Source organism: Enoplosus armatus, chromosome 11 (assembly GCF_043641665.1).
Source record: "Enoplosus armatus isolate fEnoArm2 chromosome 11, fEnoArm2.hap1, whole genome shotgun sequence".
Lineage (NCBI taxonomy): Eukaryota > Metazoa > Chordata > Actinopteri > Centrarchiformes > Enoplosidae > Enoplosus > Enoplosus armatus.
The window spans coordinates 8,081,012-8,107,348 of NC_092190.1; the positions used below are offsets into that span (position 1 = coordinate 8,081,012).

General features: G+C 41.2%; 1 protein-coding gene across 2 annotated transcripts in view; it reads right to left on the reverse strand.

The window, feature by feature from the left end:
* Positions 1-4,372: 4,372 nt before the first annotated feature.
* The window catches only part of klf12b (Kruppel like factor 12b), a 34,858-nt gene continuing 12,893 nt past the window's right edge, over positions 4,373-26,337 (reverse strand). For both annotated transcript variants that reach the window (XM_070914896.1, XM_070914897.1), the window contains exons 2-6: positions 24,398-24,480; positions 17,125-17,656; positions 13,917-14,052; positions 6,932-7,089; positions 4,373-4,554 (exon numbers count right to left, since the gene is read on the reverse strand). In XM_070914896.1, the coding sequence (XP_070770997.1) occupies positions 4,373-4,554; positions 6,932-7,089; positions 13,917-14,052; positions 17,125-17,656; positions 24,398-24,463 (1,074 nt within the window). In that variant the 5' untranslated portion in view covers positions 24,464-24,480. The remainder of the gene's footprint in view (positions 4,555-6,931; positions 7,090-13,916; positions 14,053-17,124; positions 17,657-24,397; positions 24,481-26,337) is intronic.

Consider the following 26,337-nt stretch of genomic DNA (forward strand, 5'->3'; position numbering starts at 1 on the left):
GGAGGAGTTTCAGGTAGGTTTTTATATATACTGTAAATTGAAATAAGCAGGTGAGTCAATGGTTATCCAAGATTTTCTTGTAACGATCAGATGCACTCTGTGTACAAGCTACTGTACTGTATATCACCTATAATTTAAAATGCCTTCCCTAATACCAAGATTAGGTTTCTGAATGCCAGAGAATGTGAGTACAGTACTCAGATGTCTAAGTGACATCGAAACCACATACCACCCCTCTCAGTCATAGATAGCAACTAGCCCCATACCAGTGTGTTACATACAAAATGCAACTTTATTAACCTTCATGCCTCCATTCATATTGATATACATGTATATGTTTGAACTTATTTAAATTTCACAGCTCCATCCATATGAAAAATACAGAGAAAAAGGCAAAACACTGACTGGATACTTAAACAACTCCTGGAGAAAAGAAAAGCGTAACAGAAAAAAAAAAGGAGGACACCTGTTCTTGAAGTTTTGAAAAATATCAGGATTAAAAATTTCTTTTACAGATGTGGAATTCCATGAGAAGAATCTCCCTTTTGAAGCGATGCTGAGCAATACCACAACTTTTTTTTTTTTTAACGTTAAGAATGAAATAATCTGAATATATTTACACTACACTCACTTTACATAAATACAGGAACAACGATTACTGTACGTAATATCAGCAAACTTGAAACATAGGCATTGGCTTCACTACTTAAATTTTCAAAACCAGGAAATCAAAAGCAGATGTTACACAGAAAGTAAAATAGATATTGAACTGACAGAGAAGTGTAAGATCAGTATTCATTAACAAAAGGCATCACTCTACAGCCACAGGATTTTTTTCCCCCTGTGAGTAAGATTCCTCATTATCTTCCATGGAATCACCGCGTTGAACTCATGTGATGAAGCTGAAACATCAAGAGGCCTTTGTAACTCAGTTTTGTTCCCCTTAGAGGAAGTGACTTATTGCAAGCAAAGTAATAACGTGAGCTATAAACAGCCTGTGAAAGTGTTATGGGAGGATGCTGCATTTGACACAATGGCATAAGGCTCAGTGCGAAAAGACAGTTAAACATTAGAGGTCCGACTTGCATAACGTTGTTTGTGCTTTGTTTCCCCCCAAAATTCATGGTTTCCCATTTGAAATTAATTAATTTGAGCACACATGTTGAAATCGAAATGCTGCACAGAGCAGTTGATATTACAAGTTTGCAATATGAGGCACTATTCATTATTATTGCATAACTTTGACCCTGGTTACCGTTACAAAATTATGCTTTAAAATGAGGAAAGAGATGCTGAAGGGAAATATAATACACCCTGTCCTGTGGAGACACCATATTCAAGTCTAATTGAATTGAGCAAAAACTGGTGTATTAAGGCATGCAACGTCATACACTGGATACGAGAGTACACGTGTTGTTGATATGTGCTTGATCAATATAATTTCTTGTCAGGGTATAGCAAAATAGCAACACAGGGAATCGAGTACCTTAATACGTTCAATGTATATAAATAATTTGTTGATTATAGCAAACACTGGTTCAGCCTTGGGAATAAAAATGATTTGCTCATGAACGTATTTGACCACAAACCAAAGAAAGCAAACTGTTATATAACATCACATATGATCATTTACATGATGAATACCATTAGCCCCATTTATATCAAATTAGATAAATTACAGTCTCTGAAAAAGACTTTACATGTATAAATGTATTTCCTGCATCTACTAATCAAAAGCCCTATTTTTCCAATGTATATACAGGCTGTAGAACTTTGTAATAAGTTTTATCTTCACTATCACATATATTACAACATTTCAAAAGATCCTTTTTACAGAAGAAAAAAAGTTATATGCAATGATGAAGTGCCCCTCAATAATAATAATGTTCTCATACATTATATGGATGATACAATATGATGATTATTTGTTTATAAATCAACATCTGAAATAAAATAATTTGAAAATCATACTAATAAACAAACAAGGTGCTGATATGCTTTTTGCCAAAATGATAATACAACTGGGCATAATGACATGTGCGCAAACAATATACATAAATAATGATAACATACATTACCATTCTCCATTACATCAAAGGGGTGTCACATACGCTGGGTGCATGTGTGGGAATGACTTCCTGGATTTGGCTACTTTACTGAAAGTGAGGACGTTCAATGCAAGCGTGCAGGTTTGTGTGTGTGTGTGTGTGTGTGTGTGTGTGTGTGTGTGTGTGTGTGTATATGTGCATGAGTGTGTGAGCGTATGGTTTTCAAGGTGCTATTATCAAAAAGGTTACCATTTCTTTTTACTGGCTTCGGTCCAATAAATGCATTTAGCCGCACTATCAAATAATATGGGTTGGCCTGATGCTCTGAGTTTATGTCCGCAGGTCTTACACAGCATGAAGAGTATTGGAAATACTTGTCCGTTATTATGACTGTAAAAACATTTTTAATTACATTTCCTGATTAAGGTTAAGCGATGTTCTCTAAGAGATAAGACATTTCTGCATCTAAAATGTCTTCTTACTGTACACACATAATGTATTCATGTATGTACATGTGTATGTCTTTTTTTATATATGTAATATGTATGTATGCATATGTCATTCCTCCATTTTTCAGCATTTTATATAGCCAAATCTCAGGTATGTCAGATAATAATCGTAACATATATCTGGTCTGAGGTGAGAACATTTCAAGTGACTGTCTGTATTTGAGACACATAAAATTAAACAAAAATAAAATGATTCGGAATAACTCACACATCAGATTAGAGCCTTGTGCTGGAGCTACACACCAATCAACAGAGGGAGTCGTGGTACAGACTGAGGAGTCGGCTCAGCTAGAAACGTCTCCTCCGGTATTGACATCAGCAAACAGAACCCAGAGGAGGTTGACGTTCCTTCTCATTTCTTTGTTCTGTATGTATTGCTCTTCTGTATTGTACATCAGGTACCACACTATCCCTGTAACACTGCAGCTGATGTCAGTTTCAGCTTATGGTCAAGTGCTGCTGTGCAAAAACCACAAAGCAAGTTTCCTTACACTGTCAAAACCCAGCTGGGAAAACAGGGCTGAATAATAAAAACAGATAGATCGGGACAGAATGAAAGCATGAGTGTGTAAGGTGCCTCGATTTTTCTTTTTTTCACATACTGGAAATCTCCTCTGATTGTTTCAAAGTTCACTGTACATGAGGGGTTGTATTTTTCTGAGTCAAACATAAGCAATAAGCAGGCATTAAAAAAAAAAGCAAGATTCAATAAACAAAACGTTGTCATACTGAAAGTATATTTATCCTTTAAGATTGCACTTTACTGATTGCTAATCACAGCACAAAATCCACCAAAGATTTTTTTTTTAAAGAAAATGCTTTCAAGAGGCTCAACATAAAGAATAGCACTGATGAGATTTGGGTTTGTCCGGCCCTGTGAGTGGGTCATAAAATGGTGTTTCTTTGCTGGTGTGATGATATGCATGACCAGTTTTTCATTGTTTGAAATAAAGCAATGAATATCTGAAACAGCGGATGTGTTGATGAGGTTGATCCATTCAGGTTGTGGCTATTTGAGTTAATGTCAACTTATTGTTTGCTGGCTGTGAGAGCGGTGAAAGTCCAGCTCTGTTTTAGCTTCTACATGGCATGCCTCGGAGAGAAGAGCAGGATCCAGCAGGCAAAGGAAACCATCTGTGGCAAAATGGCGCCCTCTGCTGGTCACAAATCAGACTCACAGGGAGGCACGGCGCAACAACACTGCCTGTAACTCCAACTAGGCCCAGGTCCTTTCTTGTGATCCAGTCCAGGCCTACAGGAAATCCATTCCATACAACGGGGTCTTTCACATTATGAATGCTGGAAAAGCAGCCATTTGAACGACAATGAAAAGAAAGATACCAAAAAAAGAGACAGTTGCGATTGCATTATATATATTTTTTTGTCCAAATAAAGAGTGCGAGTTCATCTTAAAAATCAAAGTGAAACATTTACAAACAGTGCTGTAAAAGACAGTTCCCTATTATACTCCAAACAATGACAATAACAGATCCTGCCGTCTATTCCTTCCAAACCAAAGAGGATCCAGAAGTGACCCTGTTTTGTGCTCCATAAGCTCTGTGCACCCCTCCATCTTCTTCTCCTCATGACGGATGAGAGTGTGTGTGTGTGTGTGTGTATGTGTGTGTGTGTGTGTGCGTTTATGTGTGTGTGTGTGTGTGTGTGTGTGTGTGAGTGAGTGAGTGAGTGAGTGTGCGTCCAGGCCAGCTGAAAAACATTCATAGGGAGATCCCGCTCCCCCGGCTGCCTGTATGTGTGTGTGTCTGTTCCATTGATCTCTCTCTCTCTCTCTCTCTTTATCTCCCTTCATCTGATTCACACCAGCATGTGTCTCCGTCGGTGCAGGGCCAAGTGGTCAGATCTGGAGAAGCTGCGGTCACAGTCTGCACACTTGAAGGGCTTCACCCCCGTGTGTTTTCTGTAATGCCTCGTCAGCTCGTCGGAGCGGGCGAACTTCCACGTGCAGCCGTCCCAGGTGCATTTGTATGGCTTTTCCCCTGAAGACGAAGGCAGAAAACACAGTGCACAGTCAGTAGCTTGTACATCACATGTTCAGTACTGTCACTGGCTACTTTACATAGAGTTACTCAGAGTTTTTTTTTTTAATTCTACTATCTATCCTGTGCACACGACATCTATTGCATGTCTGTCCATCCAGGGAGAGGGATCCCTTCCTCTGTTGCTCCTCCTTCCTTCCATTTTTCCTGTTAAAAGTGTTTTTAGGAGGAGTTTTTCCTCATCTGAATCGAGGGTCTAAGGACAGATGATGTTGTATGCTGTACAGATTGTAAAACCCCTTGAAGCAAATGTGAGATTTGTGATATAAATAAAACTGACTTGACTTGACTCAGCTAGTGGCCATACTTTTGCCTTGATGCTTCATAAATGATGATATGTCTCCCAAAAAGTTGGTTGATTTTCTATGAGGTTCACATCTATAATGCATTATAAGAATAGCTAAAAGCCTTTATAGTATAATTATATCTTATTAAAACAATCATGAGGTATCATATTATCATAAATCATATAAATAAGTAAAGCATACACATGTATAGCTGACATTTTTGCCGACTATTTCTGAATGCATGCTACATGCATGCTACATACGTTTTCATACATCTAGTGGTTTCCATTCATTTCCGCACGGTATGAAAATCAATTAGCAGACTCTCGAAACTTGCTTGAGTTGTGTAATCCATCACAGTGAACATCAAGTCTGAATATTTTTTTGCCAGTGGTACGTTATCATCGCATAGTAATGCAGGTGGATTTGAAAATTCTGCACTTGTTGCCTCGTAACAATAATGGAACTTAAATGAACGCTGACTTGATGTTCACTCTGATGGATGTGTCAACTCAAGCAAGTTTCAAGAGTCTGCTAATGGATTTTCATGTTGTTCGAAAATCGATGGACACTGCAGCATGGTTTGCAAAACGGTTAGCTGCATTGTAAAATCTACATGACCTCATGGTGATTAAATGGGCTAAACCATATCACTGGTATAGTTCTTTACGGCTTCATGTAACTATATATTTGGTGCAATAGCAGAATGCAATGGAGAGAAGAACGCAACTGCAGTCTGTTGCACTGTTGATGATGCTATTAATTATAGAAATTGACATGATTAAATAATATTAAATTTGTATTAAATAGAATTACACTTTACTGTGATTGTACCTTATATGATTACATGTGACAAATAAACTTGATTGACTGATTGATTGATTAACAATTAACAAATGCGTGCTGTCTGGTGTAGTAGCAACATTCTTTTATCATTTTTATTTACTGTAAACAACAAAAAAAACATGCATGATTAACACCTTTGTGCCAATGTACTATCCAGTTCACCATGGAACAGAATAGGCAAGTTAAGCCAAATGCTATATTACAACCTGTCAACTACAACGCTGCTAAATGTAAAAAGTTAACATTTCACTATGAAAAATTAATCACTTACAGTTTTAAAGTTAAGTGCTGAGAGTTACACTGTTACAAAGGTCAGCCTCATGTTACACATCAACACGTGATCATTTGTATGTGTATTCCATTTGGCTATATGAAGAGTGACACATGAGAGGTAGTGTAGGTAGAGAAGGTGTGTAATTGACTGACATTCACACTCGTATTTTCTGATGTTATCTATGAACAGGAATGTGTTAACTTCCACTTTTAATGTCTGCTTTGTATTACAGACTTAAGAGAAAGAGTTCCCCTTTACGTTTGACTGACTGATAATAATATTGATCATCCAGAATAAATCAGGCAACTTTAACAGGTTTCTCATGATCATGGTCTCCGTTTTGGTTTTGTGCCTATTTTATGTCTTTTATTTAATTTCATTCTAACGAAATTTATTTCACTCTGGTTTTTATTGATTGTTTTTAATGTCATGCTAATGCTTTGTCTTGCCTATGTAAAGTACTATGAATTGCCTCTGTGTTTGAAATGTGCTATATAAATAATGCTGCCTTGCCTTGTCTGTCTGGATTCAGGTCTGGCTAGCTTTCCATGATTGACCTTAGTCTTCCACTCAAGCTACATGAAAGACATGTCAATGTAATGACGTTTGGTCCAGTTGGAACCAATGTGTGAAAGTGTCTACATGTGTCTATGCGCAGATTAGTCAATTCACAGTAATTAGAAGGATTAGAAGAATTAAGACATTTTATGTCTTTTTCTTGTTTTGTGGTTTGTTACTAAACCACCCTTTGACCTGTTCCACATTCAAATGTGACTTCTTCAAAGAGACTCAGACTCAGAAGGTGTGTCACTTATTTGCAAGCTCATGGCACTGGGCAACACAAATAAGTCTGTGACTTTTTGAGCATGTAAATGTCGGCATTTAAACATACACACTGAGACATACTGACCTGTATGCGTCCTCCGGTGTGCTTTTAAATGGGAGCTTTTGGTGTACACCTTATTGCAGCCCTCAAAGTCACATCTGTGGATTCTTCTCTTTTTGGAATCGGGTGACTCTGACCTCCGAGGGCGTCGTATGCTGTCAATACTGAACGGGGACATGGAGCTGCAACAGGAGAATAAGAATCAACATTAAAGCATTATTAGACTGTGAAATAACTATTACATTTTATTTTACAATTGCTAACTCACATTTCTCTATACTGAGTTCACTTTTTGTAACATAACATTCACCATCTCATCCAGTCACAGAGTGGTTTACAGCCCATCCCAGGATGGAGTCGGTTTTCCTTCCACTTTACTCTCCATTCCTTGACCCTATAGAGGAATTATTCTCCTCATGGAGGTGGTATCATCACAAGCCACATGATCAGATGTTCCTCTTGGACGCAATGAATGCTGGATGTCTGGACATATCTGCAGAAGATTGCCAGGGATGCATCAGGCATGCAAAAAGATTCTTTCCCAGGTGGATTGCAAGAGAAGACTTAAGGTGTGATGTGGATGAGAACTTGTGGTCACATGCAGAAGACAGGGTTGATAAGCACTGTTGTATTTCTATATCTGTAGCTGTCATATACAAGTATGTATATTGAATGTGTATGGTTTTGTATTGTATTACTGGAATTACTTTAGTTTCATTTTGTGTACATGGAATTAGTCTGCCAAAATGACAAAAAAAAATCCTATTGAAGCACATTGCAGCACTTCTAATTGATCTCTGTGACATTTACTGAAAGGTAGCACAACCCATGTAGTAAAGAAGTGACCTTCTAGTTTATGATAAATACATAAATAAATAAATGAAAATTACTTTCACAAAGACAATGGTAACCCTAATTGTAATGCTACCTTTTTTTAGTGGTTAGTTATGGTCATTATATAATGAGTGTTACTGTTGGCAGACAAAGAGTTGATTCTGAGATGTGTATGAAGTGTTTTGGCTGCATTTGTGCATTTTGGATGTGAGATTAACTGTTGTGCTGAGTTGAAAGTCGGTAAAAAGACCTATGTGAAATGAACTCAGTATGGAGAAATGCATGTAAAACTGTGCTTGACGTTCAATGACGCTAGTATGATTTGTGGATGATCATCAAGTGCAAAATTGTATACTATAAAGATTAGTATATACTGTAATACATACAGACAATTATCATGTAAGGTAGTGGGACAGTAGCTTTGCCAGCAGGTGGCAGTGTAACACTGCTGCACAGTAACTCTGAGGGAGTAGATGAGGTAAGAAGGCTGGTATTCTTATTGCTCCGATACTTTCATCAATCAAAGGTGGAGGGATAAAAGAGTTTTATTTCCCAATGTTGTTCAATGAGGTTAATGACTCCTGTGCTATTTCTGTCATCAATACATTTTGGCATGACATTTCCTCTCCAATAACTCGTCAATATCACTGTTGATTATATAATTTGTCACTTCTAACAGTGACACCTTGTAGAAAAGTGTGTGTGCGTGTGTGTGTGTGTGTGTGCGTGCTTTTGCATGCAAGACTTGTGTGAGCATTTGCTGTGTATCACTTCTGTGCTCATGCATCACTTATCTGAACTCACACACACAGAAAGAAAATCCAGGAAGGAACAAAAAGAGGGTAGGGTTGTGGTGGATGGTCAGTAGTTCATGTCTCACCAGTGATTGTCGACTGTGAAACAGTGAGCACCTTTTACACGACACTGCTGCACACACACACAACAAATGGGCAAGGAAGAGAAAGAAAAGACAGAAAACAGAAAACAAGAACATCTCTGTTTACTAGAAGGGAGGAGTAATATCTGTGGGATATATCTAACTGTCAGCAGCGGTGGAGCGCAGCTGCTTTTCTTTCAGGTCTCAGAGTCCCTGCTGTGGACATTGAGAAACAGGTAAGAGGGAGAAGGGGGGAGAGGGGAAGGAGGGAGAGTGCGAACGGAACAGCTTCGGTCATGTTAGAGGGATTTGAAAGAGGAGCAGGGGCTGCCAGACGGGCCCTCCAGTGGACTGTCTCCACCACACACACACACACACACACATATACACAACCCACTTCCTGTCTCTCTGTGTTTCACTGAGGCACGACTTGTCAAATGCAGACTCAGATACACGCGTGCAGTCAAGATACACGCAGGCTACAAATACACAGAAATACAGAAAAGCACACATACAAGCAGATCACCTGTTGCTCTTGGCTTACTGCCAATCTGAAGCTGTACAGGAAATGAGCACATGGGTCAGATATGAAGTGGACTCCAACTCCCCTCTCTCTCTCTCTCTCTCTCTCTCTCTCTCTCTCTCTCTCTCTCGCTACAGTGTGTCTCTAAAAGTTCAGAAAATATCGCACAGCAACGTGATGTCAAAACTGAACATTTAGACAAAGAAGTGTATTCATAGAGCAGAAGGAAAACATCTTGTTTTCCTTAAAAATGATTGATGAGATTAACGGACCAACTAATAATCTAACAGAGAAATGTAGACAAGCATCTAGAGTCTGAGGTACTGTAGGCCTGTGTGTGTGTGTGTGTGTGTGTGTGTGTGTGTGTGTGTGTGTGTATGTGTGTCCAGGGTAGTGAAGAGGAGAGGCAGGATTTACAGTGGAAACACTCTGAGCTCAGACATCTAGCAGATGAGGCGGATGTTTACATTCTGACTTCATCCATGAGGTGACTCCATGATTATGATATAATTTAGGAAGGTCTGAGTACAACAGCTTCTAAAACAAAGAACGAGCGGCGGCTCATTACTCATCACAAATTAATTCATTTAATGTGTAACAACAACTGCTTCCCCACTGCTGGTGATAATTCGTCATCAAAGCTCCACTTCAAGAGCTCGGTGACAGATTTCTGGTTTAATCCATTTTGGGAAATTTCACAATGTGAAACGCACTACTGACAAGAGTTACAAACTTCAAAATCCACTTTAGGTCACGACAGAAAAGTAACAGAATTCAGTGAGAGAAAATAAAATGTAAGCATTTAAATTAAATTAAACAGGATAAAAGAAAGAAATATAGCAATAAAATCATCTGCTGATTAATCAGCTAGTCAATCGATAGAAAGTTAATTACTACACTAACTATTTTGATCTATTCATCGTTTAAGTCATCTATCAAGAAAAAAATGTATTTGCTGGTTTTGTCTTTACCAATGTGAGGATTCTCTGTTTTACATCACTGAAAATCTGAGTTTTCAATTGTCGGTCGGATCATTAACACTTACACATACTCAGGGAAACTGTGATGGACATTTTTTTACAATTTTCTGACACTAAGGCTGAACGATTAATCGAAAAGATAACGGGGTTAATCCACAATGAAAATGCTTATCTGCAGACTTAAATGGAAGCTTTTCCACGTTGCTCTGGTCATGTAAAGAAAAAAAAAAACCTCATGGCTTGTCACGTTTTAACTGCAGCTGAAGGATTTTCATGCTTCTCTGTGGGTTGAGAAAATTTCACCACTACTGGTCTATTCTTTCTAGCTTCTGGAAAGATGGTACTAGCAGTGTTGAGTTGCTATTTATATCAGCAGGTTTACTGTATGTGTAAATACATAGCAAAAGATCACTGTGCTCACACTCACACTTCAACTGGTGCCTTTAAACCAGCAAAATCAGCAACTAGTCCAACTAGAGTCCAGCTAGAGGTCGACTGGTTCACACTGAAAGTTAAAAGTATAATTATAACAGGGAGAAGTTATGTTTAGATGTTTTATTTTGGGCTCAGATTAATAACTTTCTCAAGTAATGAGACAAAAATGTCATCTTTAGAAAACAATAAACACAAAGTTGTGAGAAGGGTGTGTTTATTCGCATAAACAATATCCGTCTTGAACACCACGTCTCTGGCTATATGTGTCGTAGCTGTTTTTCTGAGAATCAATTTGTTGTATTTTCTCATGTGAGCCCAGGGGCAAACCCACACTGCCTTGAACCCTGTGTCACCACGGCACCATGGCTGTGTGAATGTGTCCGTTTGTGTCTCCCAGAGCAGCAGAGAGAAATAGGAAGTGGAGCTGAGAACGATTTCAAACAGAGCTGTTCTCTGTTTTAGTTCCTTTGTTTCCTCATTTTCTCCTCCCCTCTTCATCCGCTGCTCGCCACGAGCACGACAGCGAGACAGAGGCGAAGAGGAATAGCGAGGGAGTGTGTGAGTGTGTGTGTGTGTGTGTGTGTCTGTCACCTGTACCAGGGGTTTCCCGCAATGCAATCACAATACATAACTTTTCATAGGAAACAAGGTCATGACAACAGACGTTTCACAGCAACAGAGCTACGTGGTTCTTAAACAGACCTACAGTAATAGTGGATTTATCAAGAAAACAGGAAGGGAGTGTGTGTGACTGTGTGTGTGCATTGGAAGCCTGCCCACTGGGCATTCCTGTACCTGTCTGAGGATACTACCCCTTGCCTCACCCCCCTCCCCTTCCTCCACCTGCTCTGCTCCGTGGCCCCAGGTCCTTGGGGACCAGCCAGACTTCAGCAGAGATAACCCTTCCAACACAAGCCCCTAAACCCCAACACACACACATACACTCACTCACACACCTTCTCTCCCTCTCCTCTCTCTCTCTCTCTAACTGTCTTCCTCTCTTTCACTTGCGCTCTCCCACAATAGCCTATCCACCGTCCCCAGGGAAACGCATGAATATGGAGGAGGCTGCCCAAGAAGCACATGACACACACACTCTCTCTCTCTCTCTCGATCTCACTCTCTCCTTTCACTCATTTATTTATATATGGATACCTGGATTGGAAGCTGCAGGCACTCCCATCCTCCGCCCTTACACTTGCTCTCTGGATGACTGCTTGTGTAAATGTGGATACTAAATTACATAAAGCAGTTCTTTCTACACTCACGGTGCACACGTTTAAACGAAAAGAAAAGAAATACAGCAACACAATGGACTGATACGTTTCAAAGAAGTGCTATCGGCTTCTGTTGCAGTGCAGATGTCCTTAGAGCGCATGTGTTGTGTCAATACCGAATGCACATTCTTCCTCTATGTGGCCAAACCGGCGTGTAACTCAAGAAGACTACAGACTGCTTTGTTTTTCACAGACAAACATGCAAGTCTGTGTTCCTGTTGACAATGGCTGACCTCCTTCTGGAACCAGCTGTTCTGTCCACTGTGCAAAAACACGTGCATGCATACAGTACAAACACACATACACCAGAGGATTAATACTTACAGACGTACACACATACTTTTTCACACGCGCGGCCACATACACAGCCCGCACACAGGAGCACAGTTTCCACAGAGCACAGTCTGCACTTTGCACACAGAGAAGTGAGTGTGTGGGCAGGCCCTGGCAGGGCATTGCTAAGCCTGGCTGGTGATTTCTCTCCATAGTGAAAGCTTGGGCAGTGAAAGGTTGGCTACTGCCAACCTCTGTTCTCCTCTGACCACCCGGTGCCCACGTGTGGCACTCAGGGGCACGCCTGTCCCTTTCAATAACCTGCATCGAAACCTGAGTCCTCTAGTGAGTCTGTGTGTGTGTGTGGGTGTGTGAGGAGATGTGTGTCTTCCCTGAAACACTGCAACCTCTACTTGTACCACTGAACAAGTGCAGCCGGAGAACTTGTTTTTATCACAATGTGTTGTACAGCGCCACCATAATACCTCATTTAGTTTCATTACTGTAGACGTTCACATAGCCAGCAGTGCTCAAACAGACAATACAACGTCTTGTACACAATTTCAACCACGTAAACTGGACTGTTACCACCAAAACACAGCCAGTTGGGGATGGGCTACCTCAGCCTTGTTAATGTTGCTACATCATTAGCGGGATTCTCACAGAGTCCTGGAATACTTTCCTTACAGTTAGTCTAAATAAAAGTCCTATGGGCATTAACTTGAGTCTGGCCAGGCGGCTAGTTATGACTGTTCTGGGTTTATGGGCAGCAGGGGGAGGAGGGCAGGGCAGAGCCAAATCTTTCTCTGCGTCTGATTTCCTGTTTCTGATCAGGAGTACTGTAAGCTGTCATCCACTGGAGAGGAGAAGTCTTTTCATTCAACACAGATGGACTGGCACCACAGGAGTTGTGATGTCTGTAGGCTGAACAGGGCATAAAGTATGTCTGAGCCATATGCAGTCAGGCATATAGATGCACACCCACGCAGATACATCCAAATGTGCAGTTACAAAAGCACACAGACATGCACAACGCCAGCCTTTACACTGGGTTTATTTGCAAATGATGTCCTCATCCAAGGTGACTGACAATGCGCAATGTAATAGAAAACATTTTCAACCTCTGTACTCTGAACTTGGTAATGTCAGAGCTCTCATTTTTCAAACTTAATGTGCATTGTACTTTTTCAATTTGTACAGTTTATAAAAAACTTTCAAAAAATGTTCGTATTGTTAATTAATTAATTCTACCTTTTATTTTTTATATATATTTATATTAATTTAACCAAAACCTCACCAGCTTGATAAACAATGGCTGGAACTACATACATTGCAGCAAACTACATCTTCAAAATAAAAGCCCCTAATAGAGATCTGCATATACTGTACATGTATTTTAAGATGTTAGAATATTTTTCTCAAAAAAAACAACTTTTACCCTTCATGTTGTTTTTTTATTTGTTTGGTGAGTAATACAAGGTGCTGTAAAGCATTTACTTTAATAAATAACTACATTGTAATGTGATAATTGTGATAATGTGAAGGAAAGTTAGTTTGAGGAAAAATACTCCAACACTAAGAATACTATAACAATGGAACAAATTGAAACTCCCATATTACCAAATACAGCAGCCAACAGTGAGGAGTCAAAGTATCAAGACTCTACTTCCCAAACATCTTCCTGTGACCAGACGGAACAGAAATAACTTAAGATAGAAATACGAGGTTATTTTAAGAGCTGTTAGGGTCTGCAGAGGTGAAAAAGTCAGTATAGAGATTCAACATTTCATGTACAGATCCTGATACTCACTCTTGTACAGCGCGGGCTATAGACAGCGCAGTGGAGCCGGTCTCATTAACACTGTCCAAGGTCACGTTTGGCAGGTCGTCGTCATCGCTGTCACTTTTGATCTGCCTTGGCGACAGGCCGTTGTGGTCTATGTGTGCTGTAAAGATGGGACACAGACACAGCAGTCAGTGGGAACATTTGAACATTTGTTATTGTGTGTGTGTGTGTGTGTGAATACTGAATATGTCCAAGTTAAAAGTATGTGTGCATGCATGAGTGCTACTCTGCTGAGCACTCTGTGCTCTATTCCCCTACATGTGCAACTGACAGAGAATCATATTCATGATAATGACAAACTTACACATAAAAGGCCTGAAGACAATACAAAATCTAAATAAATCCATTCACTGCTGTACTCTTTTCAGAGAACATCCTGATAATTAGTAAGCTAGCTTCGTCCCTTCTTTCATTCTTTTCTTTTGCACAGCAACCAAGAAAAAAACATGCTGAACGTTTGACTGGCCAGCATTAACTGTGACCCTCTGAGCCAATGAGCGCAGAGGTCTCTGTCTCTTGAGCTGCATGACAAAGTTACATCTATTCCACAAGTTGTGACAACTTCTCCCCTGGACAACTCATTGGATATATTGCCAGAGCCTGCAGTCATTCTGTCATCTCTGTCTCCATGGACACAGGCTGCGTACATCCTTGATAACTCAAGAGATGAATGTAAAAAAAATAGAAAAAATAACTGCCAGAGACTACTTGTCAAAGAAAAGTTGCTGGAAATTCCCCCGGACTAAACCCTGATTGAGTTAAATAGTAACTTAGACAACATACAGAAGAATACACAACTTGGAAACTGCTTGGCTAAGACATTACAATAACTAACAACTATAATTGTTTCTGACGATGTAATCGCTAACACTGAATATATTGTGATACATTTTCCACTGAGCTCTGCAGCATCCCCAATTACTGTAAGCCTGGTGCTTTTATAAGCTATCAGGACTTCACCTCCTCTGCCCTCTCAGCCGAGACTGTGGCCATAATGGCCCATAATAAGGGTCTAGAGTTAGGAGCAGACATGGTGTTATTACTGGGGGGGGGGGGGGTAATGCCGTAACTCTGTTGGAGCTTTTGCTTTTAAAGGTTTCTAACTGTTGTCGTAGACTAGACTAAGACATGCAGAGTGGTGACCAGCTCGCCTACCCTATGGAAAACCTGTAATTAGTTAGAAATGCATCGTGTGTTGGAAAGGGGTATTTTGAGCGAGGGACACAAAGGAGGAGTGGTGGAGAGGTGGGCAGAGCACTGGATTTCTTTCTTTCTCTCCTGTTGTTTCCAGTCAAGCCCTGTTTCCATGGCAACCTCCTGCCGGAGACAGGGAGACAGCAGTGAAAGGAAGGGTACCCGCCCTCTCTTAAAGAGGATGGCCAACCTGTGTGTGTGTGTGTGTGTGTGTGCGCGCGCACGTGCATGTGGGTGAGTGGAAGTGTGTGTGTGTGTGTATGTGCATGCAAGTGTTTTTGCATCTGTGTTGAAAGCTTCAGTATGACTGAGACTTGCATCATTGCACATGGTTGTTGGGTTTGTATCAAGTCAAACAAGGTAAATCTGGGCTCTTGACCCTCATTACCCACATTAAACTCCATATGGGGGGAAATGGACTTTAGTTAGTGACTCCCCCGATGCCAACAACTTATTTTTTCCAGCCACAATCCAATAGTGACACCTGAAAGGGAAAACTGCAGATAAGATGGGACCAAAAAGAAATCAACTTACATCTAAACAAAAATATGATATCTTGTAGCACTTCATTCTTTCTCATTTGACTTTGACTGTGGGAATTTTCAGGTAAATGTTCCCATTAAGTCACATTAAGGCTAATAAATGGCAAAATGTTCTTGTTGTCTACTGCGGTCTCATTAAAAGTGACTGTATCTACCACACCCAACACTCAACACTTATTCACCCCATTTCCTTTTGTGTTTGGTGCCTTCAGAGCTGGGCAGAGCTGATGCTGAACTGTAAATTTGTGTGCGTGCATGTGTCTGCCACCAATCTTCAATATCCATCCACACCCTCTTATGCAAGTGTTGTTTTTCCTGTCCGTCCTTCTTTCCTCTCCTCTCCTTGGGAGCAGACATCCAGCGTTTAAAACGCCCATCTCTAAGGGGACCACCGCACCCAGCCGGCCAAGTGTCTGTCTGAGCACATGCTCTCATTATACATTGTTTGTTTGCTTTCACGTACATGCATGGGTGTGAGTTAAAGTCTAAGTGTGTCTGTCCATCCTGCAGGGTGTGACGAGAGGCAACCTCTTTTACAACCAACAGTTGCCCTGTGTATGGCTCGGAGTTGGACAGAAACACCTACTGTAGGCCTACTCCCCGTGGTTGGGAGTAAAACCACACCCAGAGAGAAAACCAATAACACAGTCTAGGCCAGGCCAGTGATGTCTAATACTCAAACTGGCCCAGATTTTTGCTTCTCAATAGAAAGAAAGGTAACAACTGGTGTGGCCCTGCTTACCTGCACCAGAGGCTATTTAAGACAGCCAAGCAAACTGTCAGTTAAAGACGGAGAGAGCCTTTCAACCTGTAAACCTCATCTTCTCTCTGAAAGGGGGGAACATCGCCTGAAGGGCCGTCTCTAAAAGAATGTACACACACTGTCAGCTTCCACAGCATTGTGTCTGCAAGTTCTTTGACTGAAGAAGGCAGGGCAAATATACCATCATAAACAGCTTGTCATTGGGATATCTCAAGCACCATCACATAGGTATTGCAGCTACTTCGTCATTGCCTGATGCCAGCATCTTTGTCATCCCTTGTTTTTGACCCAGAAACAGTCAGACATGAAGAGGTTTCCAATTAAAGTTTTTCATTATTTTGGGAGGCTTTTAAGCACCCCTTAGAACGTGTATTGTAATAGTTTACAACTGGTAATTGAAAATATTCAACTATATTGACTTAGGGTATTATTCGTGAGATAATTGATTTCTAATTGATGTTTCTCAGTTGGTGGAGAAATGTTCTATTAAAGCTGGAGACACATCAGACATGTAAAATGAGTATAATCTTGAGGTACTAGCACAAAGTCTGAATCATAAAGCATAATTTCCTTACATTACAGCGTGACTTACTGGAAATTATAAAAGAGGTTTAATAGAAATCCCAAAAGAAAAAGCCACCCATATGAATGTGTTCGGAGAGCACGGTCTCACCTTTGCCCTGGCTTTTGGCCTCATCCAGCAGAGGTAGCATGATGGCGTTGTTGAGGCTGGAGGGTGATCGAACGGCAGTGGTGTACATGAGGGGAAGTGACTGTACCACAACTGGGATGCGGTGAACATGGCTGGCCAGCTTCCCTGCTCCCTGCAGGCTCAGAGGGCTGGATGGAGGCGGCGGCACAGAGTGCAGGATGTGCAAATACGGCTGACCTCTCACCCCGGTTCCGGGGGCGACCAGAGGGCCTGGCGTGAGCACCGATGAGGCTGAGGTGATAACCGATGGAGAGGAGGAGGAGGAGGATGACGACGATAAAGAAGACGGGGAGAAAGCGGATCTGAGAGGGGAGGATGATGAGGTGGTGGATGAAAAGGAGGGGCGGGGTTTGTTGATTGACAGGTCGACAGGCTCGGTCTGTGTGTGGAAGTGCAGGTCGTGAGCGAGCAGGTCTTCTGGAGGTTCGGGTTTAACTCTGCTGAGGAAGAAGGGGACGCCGTCCATTGCAGAATAAGGGCGCACTTTAGGTGACTGTGGGAGTAAAAGAAGCATAGATGTTAGACTTTTCCTCCACTGAATCATTTTTGTCATTTTAATGCCTTTCAAATACACTAGACTACCACACAGAACAGGGAAAGACATAAATAAGTGAAACAATATGTCTACAATGAATGTATTTATGGCATGAAATTTTACATTTCTACTCCTGTCCTGCCATAACTTGAACTCCTTTTATCAGTCAGGCCAGAAAGTGATATGTAAATGAATTCAGATCAAGAACGATTGTCTTTCTGAAGTGTTCAGCTTCAGGAACAATAATACAGCCTGATAGAGATATGTCGGAAATGTATATGCAGTGACATTTATTGTGGAAGGAGCAGTTAATTTCCTCAAGTCCATTCAAGCATTCAGCTCCTCCTGAGAAGCTCCCCCTTGGTTAGCATGATGTCATACGCAGATGAAACGCAGGAGTAAAGATAGTGTCTCTCACAATCGCCTCCTTTCACCGTCTATTTTCTCTCTTTCTTTTCTCTTGGCGTGGGCTGCGCTCTCTCCCTCTCTTTTCCTCCTGTTTTCCATCACTCCCACAGAAACGTCGCTCTCTTGGCTCCCCTTGTATCTCTCCTAAATCTACTTTGTGACGGTGGAAAAAACATCATATGGGCTCAATTTCCTGACCGTCTCTCTCTCTCTCGGTCTCTCAGCGATGGGCCTCCTAAGGCCAACGCTGGTGGCTCAGTATATCCCTCAACACATCTTTCACTTAACACCAAGCAGACTGTAACACAACCACCCCATCTGTCTGCACAAGTTTCAGGAACCTGTTTACGTGGAAAAGATAATGAAGAACATACACAGTAGAAAAACGACACTCACCCTGCTACTAGCTATTTGTGTCTCCGGACTCCCATACTTCAGACCATCGCTGATATCTCAATTTTTGTCATAATGTCAAATGAACCAGTTACATGTGATGTAGGAGATCTGGACTCACTATGTTCAATGTGGGAGGGGTGCTAGAGTGTGTGGTGAGTGGTGTTGATCCTCACAGTGGAGCCTTTCAGAGGCTGAGTCACAGTTCGGGCCATCAGGGAGGGAGCACATCCAGGATTTTTACTAATCATACTGGAAAAGCTCATTAAAGCAAAGGGAAAAACCTCTAACTCGCACTCCAATCGCAGCTGCAGCAGATATGACAAACGCTCTGCACTGTGGATCTTCATCCTCACTTTTGTTTTTGAGACTCACATTTCTTTCCCCTTATGTAATGCTGGCTGAGAGTGGATCTGTGGTGAATTACAAATTTTTCTGAGTGGTGTGTGTGCTCTTTTATGTAGTAGCCTACTATTTTTACTCCAGGCTTGTATACTCGTTTTCGGCCTACAGGAAATGTTACGACCCCATGAATCAAAGCGTGCCTCTCCCTGTGTAACTCCTCCTCAGTTGGAAAACAAACACTGCTCATGAAATATGCCCTCTGATGACCTCTGGACCCTGGTGGGGTTCAGCTCAGGGTCAGTGGTGTCAGGTCAAGGTTCACAACACATTGTGGTCTGCTTCATAATGCCACCCACTGAGAATTCTTAGTGGGTTTTTACACAACTTTATGTATATATCAAGCTTTGGATTTAATGCTTTTTTACATCACATAAACAACCTTACATATCACAACTGAAAAAACCTTCACCCCAGTTTTTGTGAGAAATTGGATGAGGTTATTTTTGTTTTGCTGTGGTGATGAAATCGTCATGCCTCCTTCATGGAAACTCCTTAGTTTCTTTGTAGTAATGACTACGGCTCAGTCAGAGGAACTTCCCTCAAGGAATTGACCATTTATAGCCAATCGTTATACAGTTATATTTGGCAGAAAAGGCTTTGCTCTTTGAGGGAGCTCTCAAAAAATCCAAGAGGCAATGAGGTTTCTGCTGGGAGAACTAACCCTTCTTAATAAAGACACACATACATTATTAGATAGCAAAGTGAGCAATACCAAAAGCTTCAAAACGGCAGGGGAAGCTGTGGTGGACGAGGAAGCTGCAGACGCATATGGTATTGGCATGAGGGTATTAGTAGTGAGAGGTGTCAGGCTGTAATGGCTATCCAGTAAGAATATGATTGGATTTCAATTGTCAGCTGGTAGCCACGCAGCTAATGAATGAGCCACTGATGGTAAAGCATGAATGAAGCAGCTGACGTGAAGCTTTACTTCATTGCCTGAATTAACGCAAGGCTCCACCTATGAGTTTCGATTGTTGGCTGTTGAGTTATTTTGTCCACTCGTAAAGCTAATATGTCTCTTGGGTATTTGTGAAGTTATGACTCTGATGGGTGGAGACTCATATAAACACAATCATGCATAGCAACAGATCAGTAACACTTTACTTTAAGATCCCCTATTTAGCATTTATAAGAAGTACACAAACATTTCATAAATGTATAACGTAGTTGTATGCAGCTATAAGGACATTTTAAGTGCTTATTAATGTACAGTAGTCAACAATTCTAACTTCTCCTATGAAGACATATTTCATATAATTACATCAATTTTACTATATTGTTATTCACTCCACTTATGGGTGCCTACAGGAGGAGTTATAGTTGTTAACAAATACATTAATAAACACTTATATCCGTTTACCAATGCTCTACAGTGTGTTATAAATATTTTACGAAATATTAAAGTGCTCAATTGCTAAATAGGGGGACTTAAAATAAAGTGTTGCTGCAGAGTCTAGTCTAGTCTCTCCTAACCAAAAGATCCCTCCCTTGGGCTATTTAAGTTCTCTAAGTGCTCAACAGCTTTACCTTGAGAAACATTTCAAAAGAAATATCACTTAACTGATAATATGTATGTTTGTGATGTCAAATGTCCTGTGTGTGTCTCTCGCATCAACTCATGCATTAACTCCATGTAGCCTTTCTTGACAGACCCTCAGGCTATTATCCAGCTGCTTTTGCACGTGGTCTCCCTGTGTTGCATGTTCTGTATAGGATATGAGTGTCACAGACCGCCTGGAGCTATACTGCCTGAAGGCTTTGAAGTCAGTAGATCTGTTGAAGCCGATCTCAGTGTTTTGGAAATCTTGTCTTTCTCTGTAAGTGCTCTTAAGAGTGTGTCTGGTTGGCTACTAAAGTTCTGCAGTATTGCCAGTTCTTCTGCTAAAAGAAGACAGAATTAAAAGAGGAAGCTGAGGAAAATATATGTGTAAACCACAAGTATAATCTGAATGCTGTTCAGTGATATTTCATGATTAACATACAGATATGCTATTCCAGCCCTAAACTCTGATTGGCTGAGCCACGTTTGAACCTGTTGTGACAAATATACAAACACGTGTTCCAGCAATTAAATTCTGAATTCTTTCAGATATATCAGTATACGCGTATATGTCGAATAATGAGTAACAAGAAACAGAAATGCTAAAGATATGTGTGAGTTTATTATAGTTTATAAGTGTCACTATTATATAGTTTGTCCACCAGAGAGCACTGCCTTAATTTTCTTTAAAAAAAAACAATTTAAAGGGTCCCACATTTTTTATTGTTGTTGAATATCTATTATTATTACAGAGCTATCTGATCTTTTTAACTCTCAAATTTCTATTTGAGTATCAGTTATTGTCTGCATTTGGTTAGCAGTCAAATACCAACGTATTAATTGGTACAGTTTCAATGATTATTATCAATATTTAGGATTTATTAAATGTTGGTGTCTTTTGTTGCTCGTATCTGCTTTCATTAAAGCAATAAGCCACATGGAAAGGCATGTGATTATACGGAGGTTAACGACTATATAGGAGAGACATTAGCTTTTGTGCTTGCACCTGACCCCTTTAACTGTGGTATAATCAGTGTGACAAAACACACAACATTTCTTCAAATGGCTTACTGCTTATGAAAGCAGGTGATAGCAAAAAGAGAGACCAACATTCAACAAATCATGTGCCTCATTGCTTAAAGTGAGTCTAAGTAACTTTTGCTGAACAGCAGCTACTTTGACGGACTTACAGTTTGTCTTACAGATGTTACCATTAGAAAACCTGGCTGAGAGTTAGTCGAGCAATGCTCAAGTAATGCTGTTACCTTTGTGATAAAATCACTAAAATGTTTATCAGTGATTTGATCACACATTCCAGCACTAGTGGACTCCTAAAATAGCAAACTGACCCAATAACATCAGTTTAACAGTAATGTCGAGCCAGCTAACATTAGCTAACTTTATCCACTGGTCACACCCAATAGAGCTGTCACGTTTTATTCAAAATTTTAGCTACCATTCAAATATATATATAATATAAAAAATTTAATATTTGCAAATATTTGATCTGTAATGATCGGCTCAAATTCATCTTACTGGACTCCAGGTCTCTCTTGTTCTTTTCGCTAACACAAAATGGAAAACATAAGCAAGCTGTTCTGAACGGTTAATAGTGACACCAAACCATCGAGAAGTAACGAGAGGAAGCACTTTGGATTCGATACCATAGACGGGAAGAAAAATTCAAAGAACAGGGTGTAAAGCTAAAGTTGTAATGCAACTGACTTTAACATTAGCTTGTCATTCAAGTGAAGAAGTGGAGGCACTGCAAATCATCGTCAATTTATTTAAGCAACATGTGTTGTTTCAAATGAATGAGAACGAATTACATGTTAGTTTGAATTTGTTCAATCTTGTATTTTGTGTATTAAGTGTCAGCCCTGATACCCGACCGAGAACGTCGCGGCTGAGTGAACTGAACTGAAGATGGGTGACGACTTCCACTTTTCATTTGAATAAAAAAAAGAATGAATGTGCTGTCTGAAGTGTTAGGCTCACTTTCATTGTAGCTTTTCTGTTTGTTCAGTGATCCTGATCATGACAGTCAGCAACATAGTCAGTTACTGACGACCTGTTAAAATTGGCCAATCCTGTGTGGCTCCTGTGTAAGAAAGGGGAACACTTGTGTGGAAAGTTCAAAACAACAGAGTGTATAGTGTTACACAAAAGTGAAAACAGAAGGTTAGTTGCATTTTGGGGTTAGCTGCTCAGACACATCTCAACCAGCACAAATGGAAAACTTAAGCCACCCCCACTCTCATTCTGACAAACACATGTACGCGCTCCAACCTACACATACTCACACACGCTGACACACGTATAAAGATATGCTCGACCCGCCTGCCTGCCTCTGTCCTCATGCCATTGTCTTTATTAGGGGATACTGGTTAGCAGGGCAGATTTTCCAGCCCCTTGCGGGCGAATTGCCTAACGAGGCAGACCATTTCCAGCAAGCCCTTGGCCCCCCGCCACCCAAATGAAGACCACATTTCTGCAGCAGCCTAAACTGTCTGTCTGCGTCTGCCGTCTGAAGGGAAGCACAGTCTGTTAGGGCAAGATTGAATCTTGGTGCACTTCAAAGCCGTGTGGGCTGCAGTGCTCACATCCTGTCTGTGACTGACATCACTGCAAGTATGGTGAATGACTTCAAACAGCAGGTATTAGGTAGCAGCGCAGGAGCACGGCTCTCAAACCCTTGAGCCACAGCTGAGAGCAGGACACCCAGAAAACCACCTGCTGCCTCTCTGTCAAGTCTTTAGATGTCATATCAATACAAAGCACCTACATAGCCAGGCAATTCTCTACAAGACTTGACGTAACCTGACGGGTTATCAGCAGCCGGTATTTTTCTCATCCATCATGGGCTAATGCTCTCCTATTCGTCTCAACAGAAACTATTTTGCTCTTCTCCCTCAAAGTGCTCTTGGTGATATATTAGGGGCCAAGATATTATTGATATGTTATGAATGGAAATAAATAATACCTGAACACTGATTCATCATGATTACAAATATTAAGTGGCCTGCACCCGCTGCACACACAGCTGTGGCAGCCACACAAAAGCCCTTGTAACCTAGCAACAGCTTCTCCATAACAAGACCACTTTATTTCTAGGTATGTTGGACCAGAGAGCACTGATACTGTATGTGGGCCACGAAATCCCTGCATGAGGTAAGTCCATTATCCCTAACATGGTCAATACACACAGTCTAATTGAACACAATATTTGAAAATGAGATTGAATTGTGCAATGTAGGATTTTGAGTAAAACAAACTCACAAAACATTGCTGGTGCAAATTTAACAATTCTTGTAGTGACAATTAACTTCTTATCCCTGATGAATTCCTATTGAGTGATAAAAACAACAGAGGTGAGCACTGTGAGGGAGTAGAGGCATGCATGAGATACAATAAAGGAAGAGATGGAGCTGTGATAGTGTTTGCAGAGGAACAGCATAGTGTGGTCTATTTGTCTGTGTGTATTTGCGTTTGTGTGCAAGAGAGAGAGATTATTCATGTGTGAGAAAGAAGGGTATGGGAGGATGAAGGGAAATTGAGAGACGTAGAGGGGCAGGAACAGGCAGAGATAGATAAGATTTAAGTTTCCCATGTGACCCTCCTCCCCAGAGCAGTGACTACATCTGCGCAATCACCCTCAGCCAGCCCGGACTCTCTGCTGGCTCCAGTCACCTCCCAGAAACACCCCCCAATGCATTCCTGCTCCAGCTGTGGCTCTCCTCCTCTCCTTGGTTCTTCTCCTCTTCCTGCTTACTACCATGCTCTCCGACCACTCCTCTTAGCCCCCACGCTCACGCACTCACTCTCTCACTCACTTGCTCGGGCCTGGGAGTGATTATCGGCCCATTGCCCGGGAGGAGGAAAGACGGAAAAAGGAAAGCAGGGAGAAGAAAAAAAGAAAAAGGGAATTGTCTGGAAAACAACTGCTCTCTTACCCCTTGTTCCGATTCCAGGGGCTCAGCTTTGACTCGGACTGCAGGCATTCCGTCAAGCATTAACATCCTGTTTCTTAGGCTGCCTGTGAAGGGATACAGAGGAGGTGTAAGACGGGTGTTTTAGCATGACTAAGCAGGTCCCACACTCAGTTATTCACGCATGGACATCTACAATGTTGTGCTTGCACCCACTGAGAAATAAACACATTTTAAATAGACACAAATTCATGTTTCAAAACCATCAGAAGCTGGCAGACAAAAGATGTGCGCAAACTGTGTAAACTCAGTCAGTGCACAGCATGACTCCCTCTTCTCCATAATAAAGATTTTCAATTGCCTGGTGGGCTGCTGCGGGGCTAATAACACTTCATAACGCTGAATAAAATCCTCTTAAGACTTCAATGAAATACAAATACTTGCTTTGATATACAGTTACTAAACTGCAATGGCAGCAGCACAGCCAGACGTAGCTTCCTCTCTCACCATGTGATATAATAAAAGAATAATTGGTTATGGAAAAGTGAAACTTTGACACTTCTAAAGATAATATTTTATACTCATATATATACTTAATATCTGCAATACTAATACCATGACAGAACACTTACGCCCATGCAAACACACACCCATAAACACACTTCTTAGTACATGTATACATTCATCCTCCCCTCTGCTGCCTCTGAGCACAGTGCCTCTGCAAAGTGGGCAGCAATGCCCGGCTCCTCAGCTCCGTGCTGTGGCTTTAAGAGGGATACTCAGATGGAGCCAATGACAACAATGCATGTTCCGTATCCCTCAGCTGGGGCCGACCTGAGGTAACCCTCCCTCTTATTATTTTAGCAGCAGTACATGGAGGAATGCAAGCAAGGCAAATAGACTCTAAACATCTCTATTACTCTTCACTGCTGGCACCAGCAGCAGGACGTGTGGCCCAATCCTTGCAGTCAGCAGCGGCCATCATGACCACTCTCGTACGGAGAAGAAAAGCTCAGCCAATCATGAATGTACTCTTTCTCTGCAGCCAGTTGCCTGATCATCTAACTATACTAAACCATCTCAGATAACACACTACATCCATGAAGCATGTCCACTAATCAAGATTTTTTTTTTACTCACCAGAAAATCCACTCAAGATAGTTATCAAAAACATTTCGTTTTACAGAAAAAATTGCAACAGAAAAATAATTGAATGCCATGTATTGTTCCACCACCTCTTAGATTCTCAAGCAAAAGGCTAATCCTGACTGTGTTTGTGTGCGAGGGAGGTAGAGAAAGAGGGAGGATTTAGTCTCTCAATCTGCAACCCCCCAGATCTCGCCTCTCAGGTCTAAGTCCCTCAGGTACCCTGGCTGTGCTGCTATTGTATTGTTGTCCAGGATGTCCTTCGGCTTCAGGTCTTGGTAGGCCCAGATAGCGTTGCCATAGTAACGGCTGGGCGGGTGGAGCTGCAGCCTCAGTCCAGCCTCAAGCCATGTGTTGAGGAGGAGAAGAAGAGAGACGAGTGCACTAAGAGAGGCAGAAAGTGAGGTTTGTTTTCCTCAAGATGACCATCATTCTGGCAGAGACAAATTCCTCCTTCCCAGAGAAAAAATATTTTTTTCCAAAGGAGACACAGATAAAATCTTGATTTTCATTTTTTCCAAAAGGCTCTTTTTTGAGCCTCACAAAAGTTGACTACATCCAAACTTATTTGTTCTCTATGCTAAATGTGCACACTCACAATAAAACAACACCTTTTGATTTCGCACAGCATGGCACAGTCAGATATGCGCATGTCTTCAAAATACATTTCTTGAAGACAACAACCTTTCCCAGTGAGCCTACAGTCCAGTTAATCCAGTGGTTTGTGATCACCTTCCTAATGAACTGGCCTGCAGCAGGTTTTTCATAGGAAATCAATGGCCATTGCATACCTCTGCTTGTGACTGTAATGTCCAAAG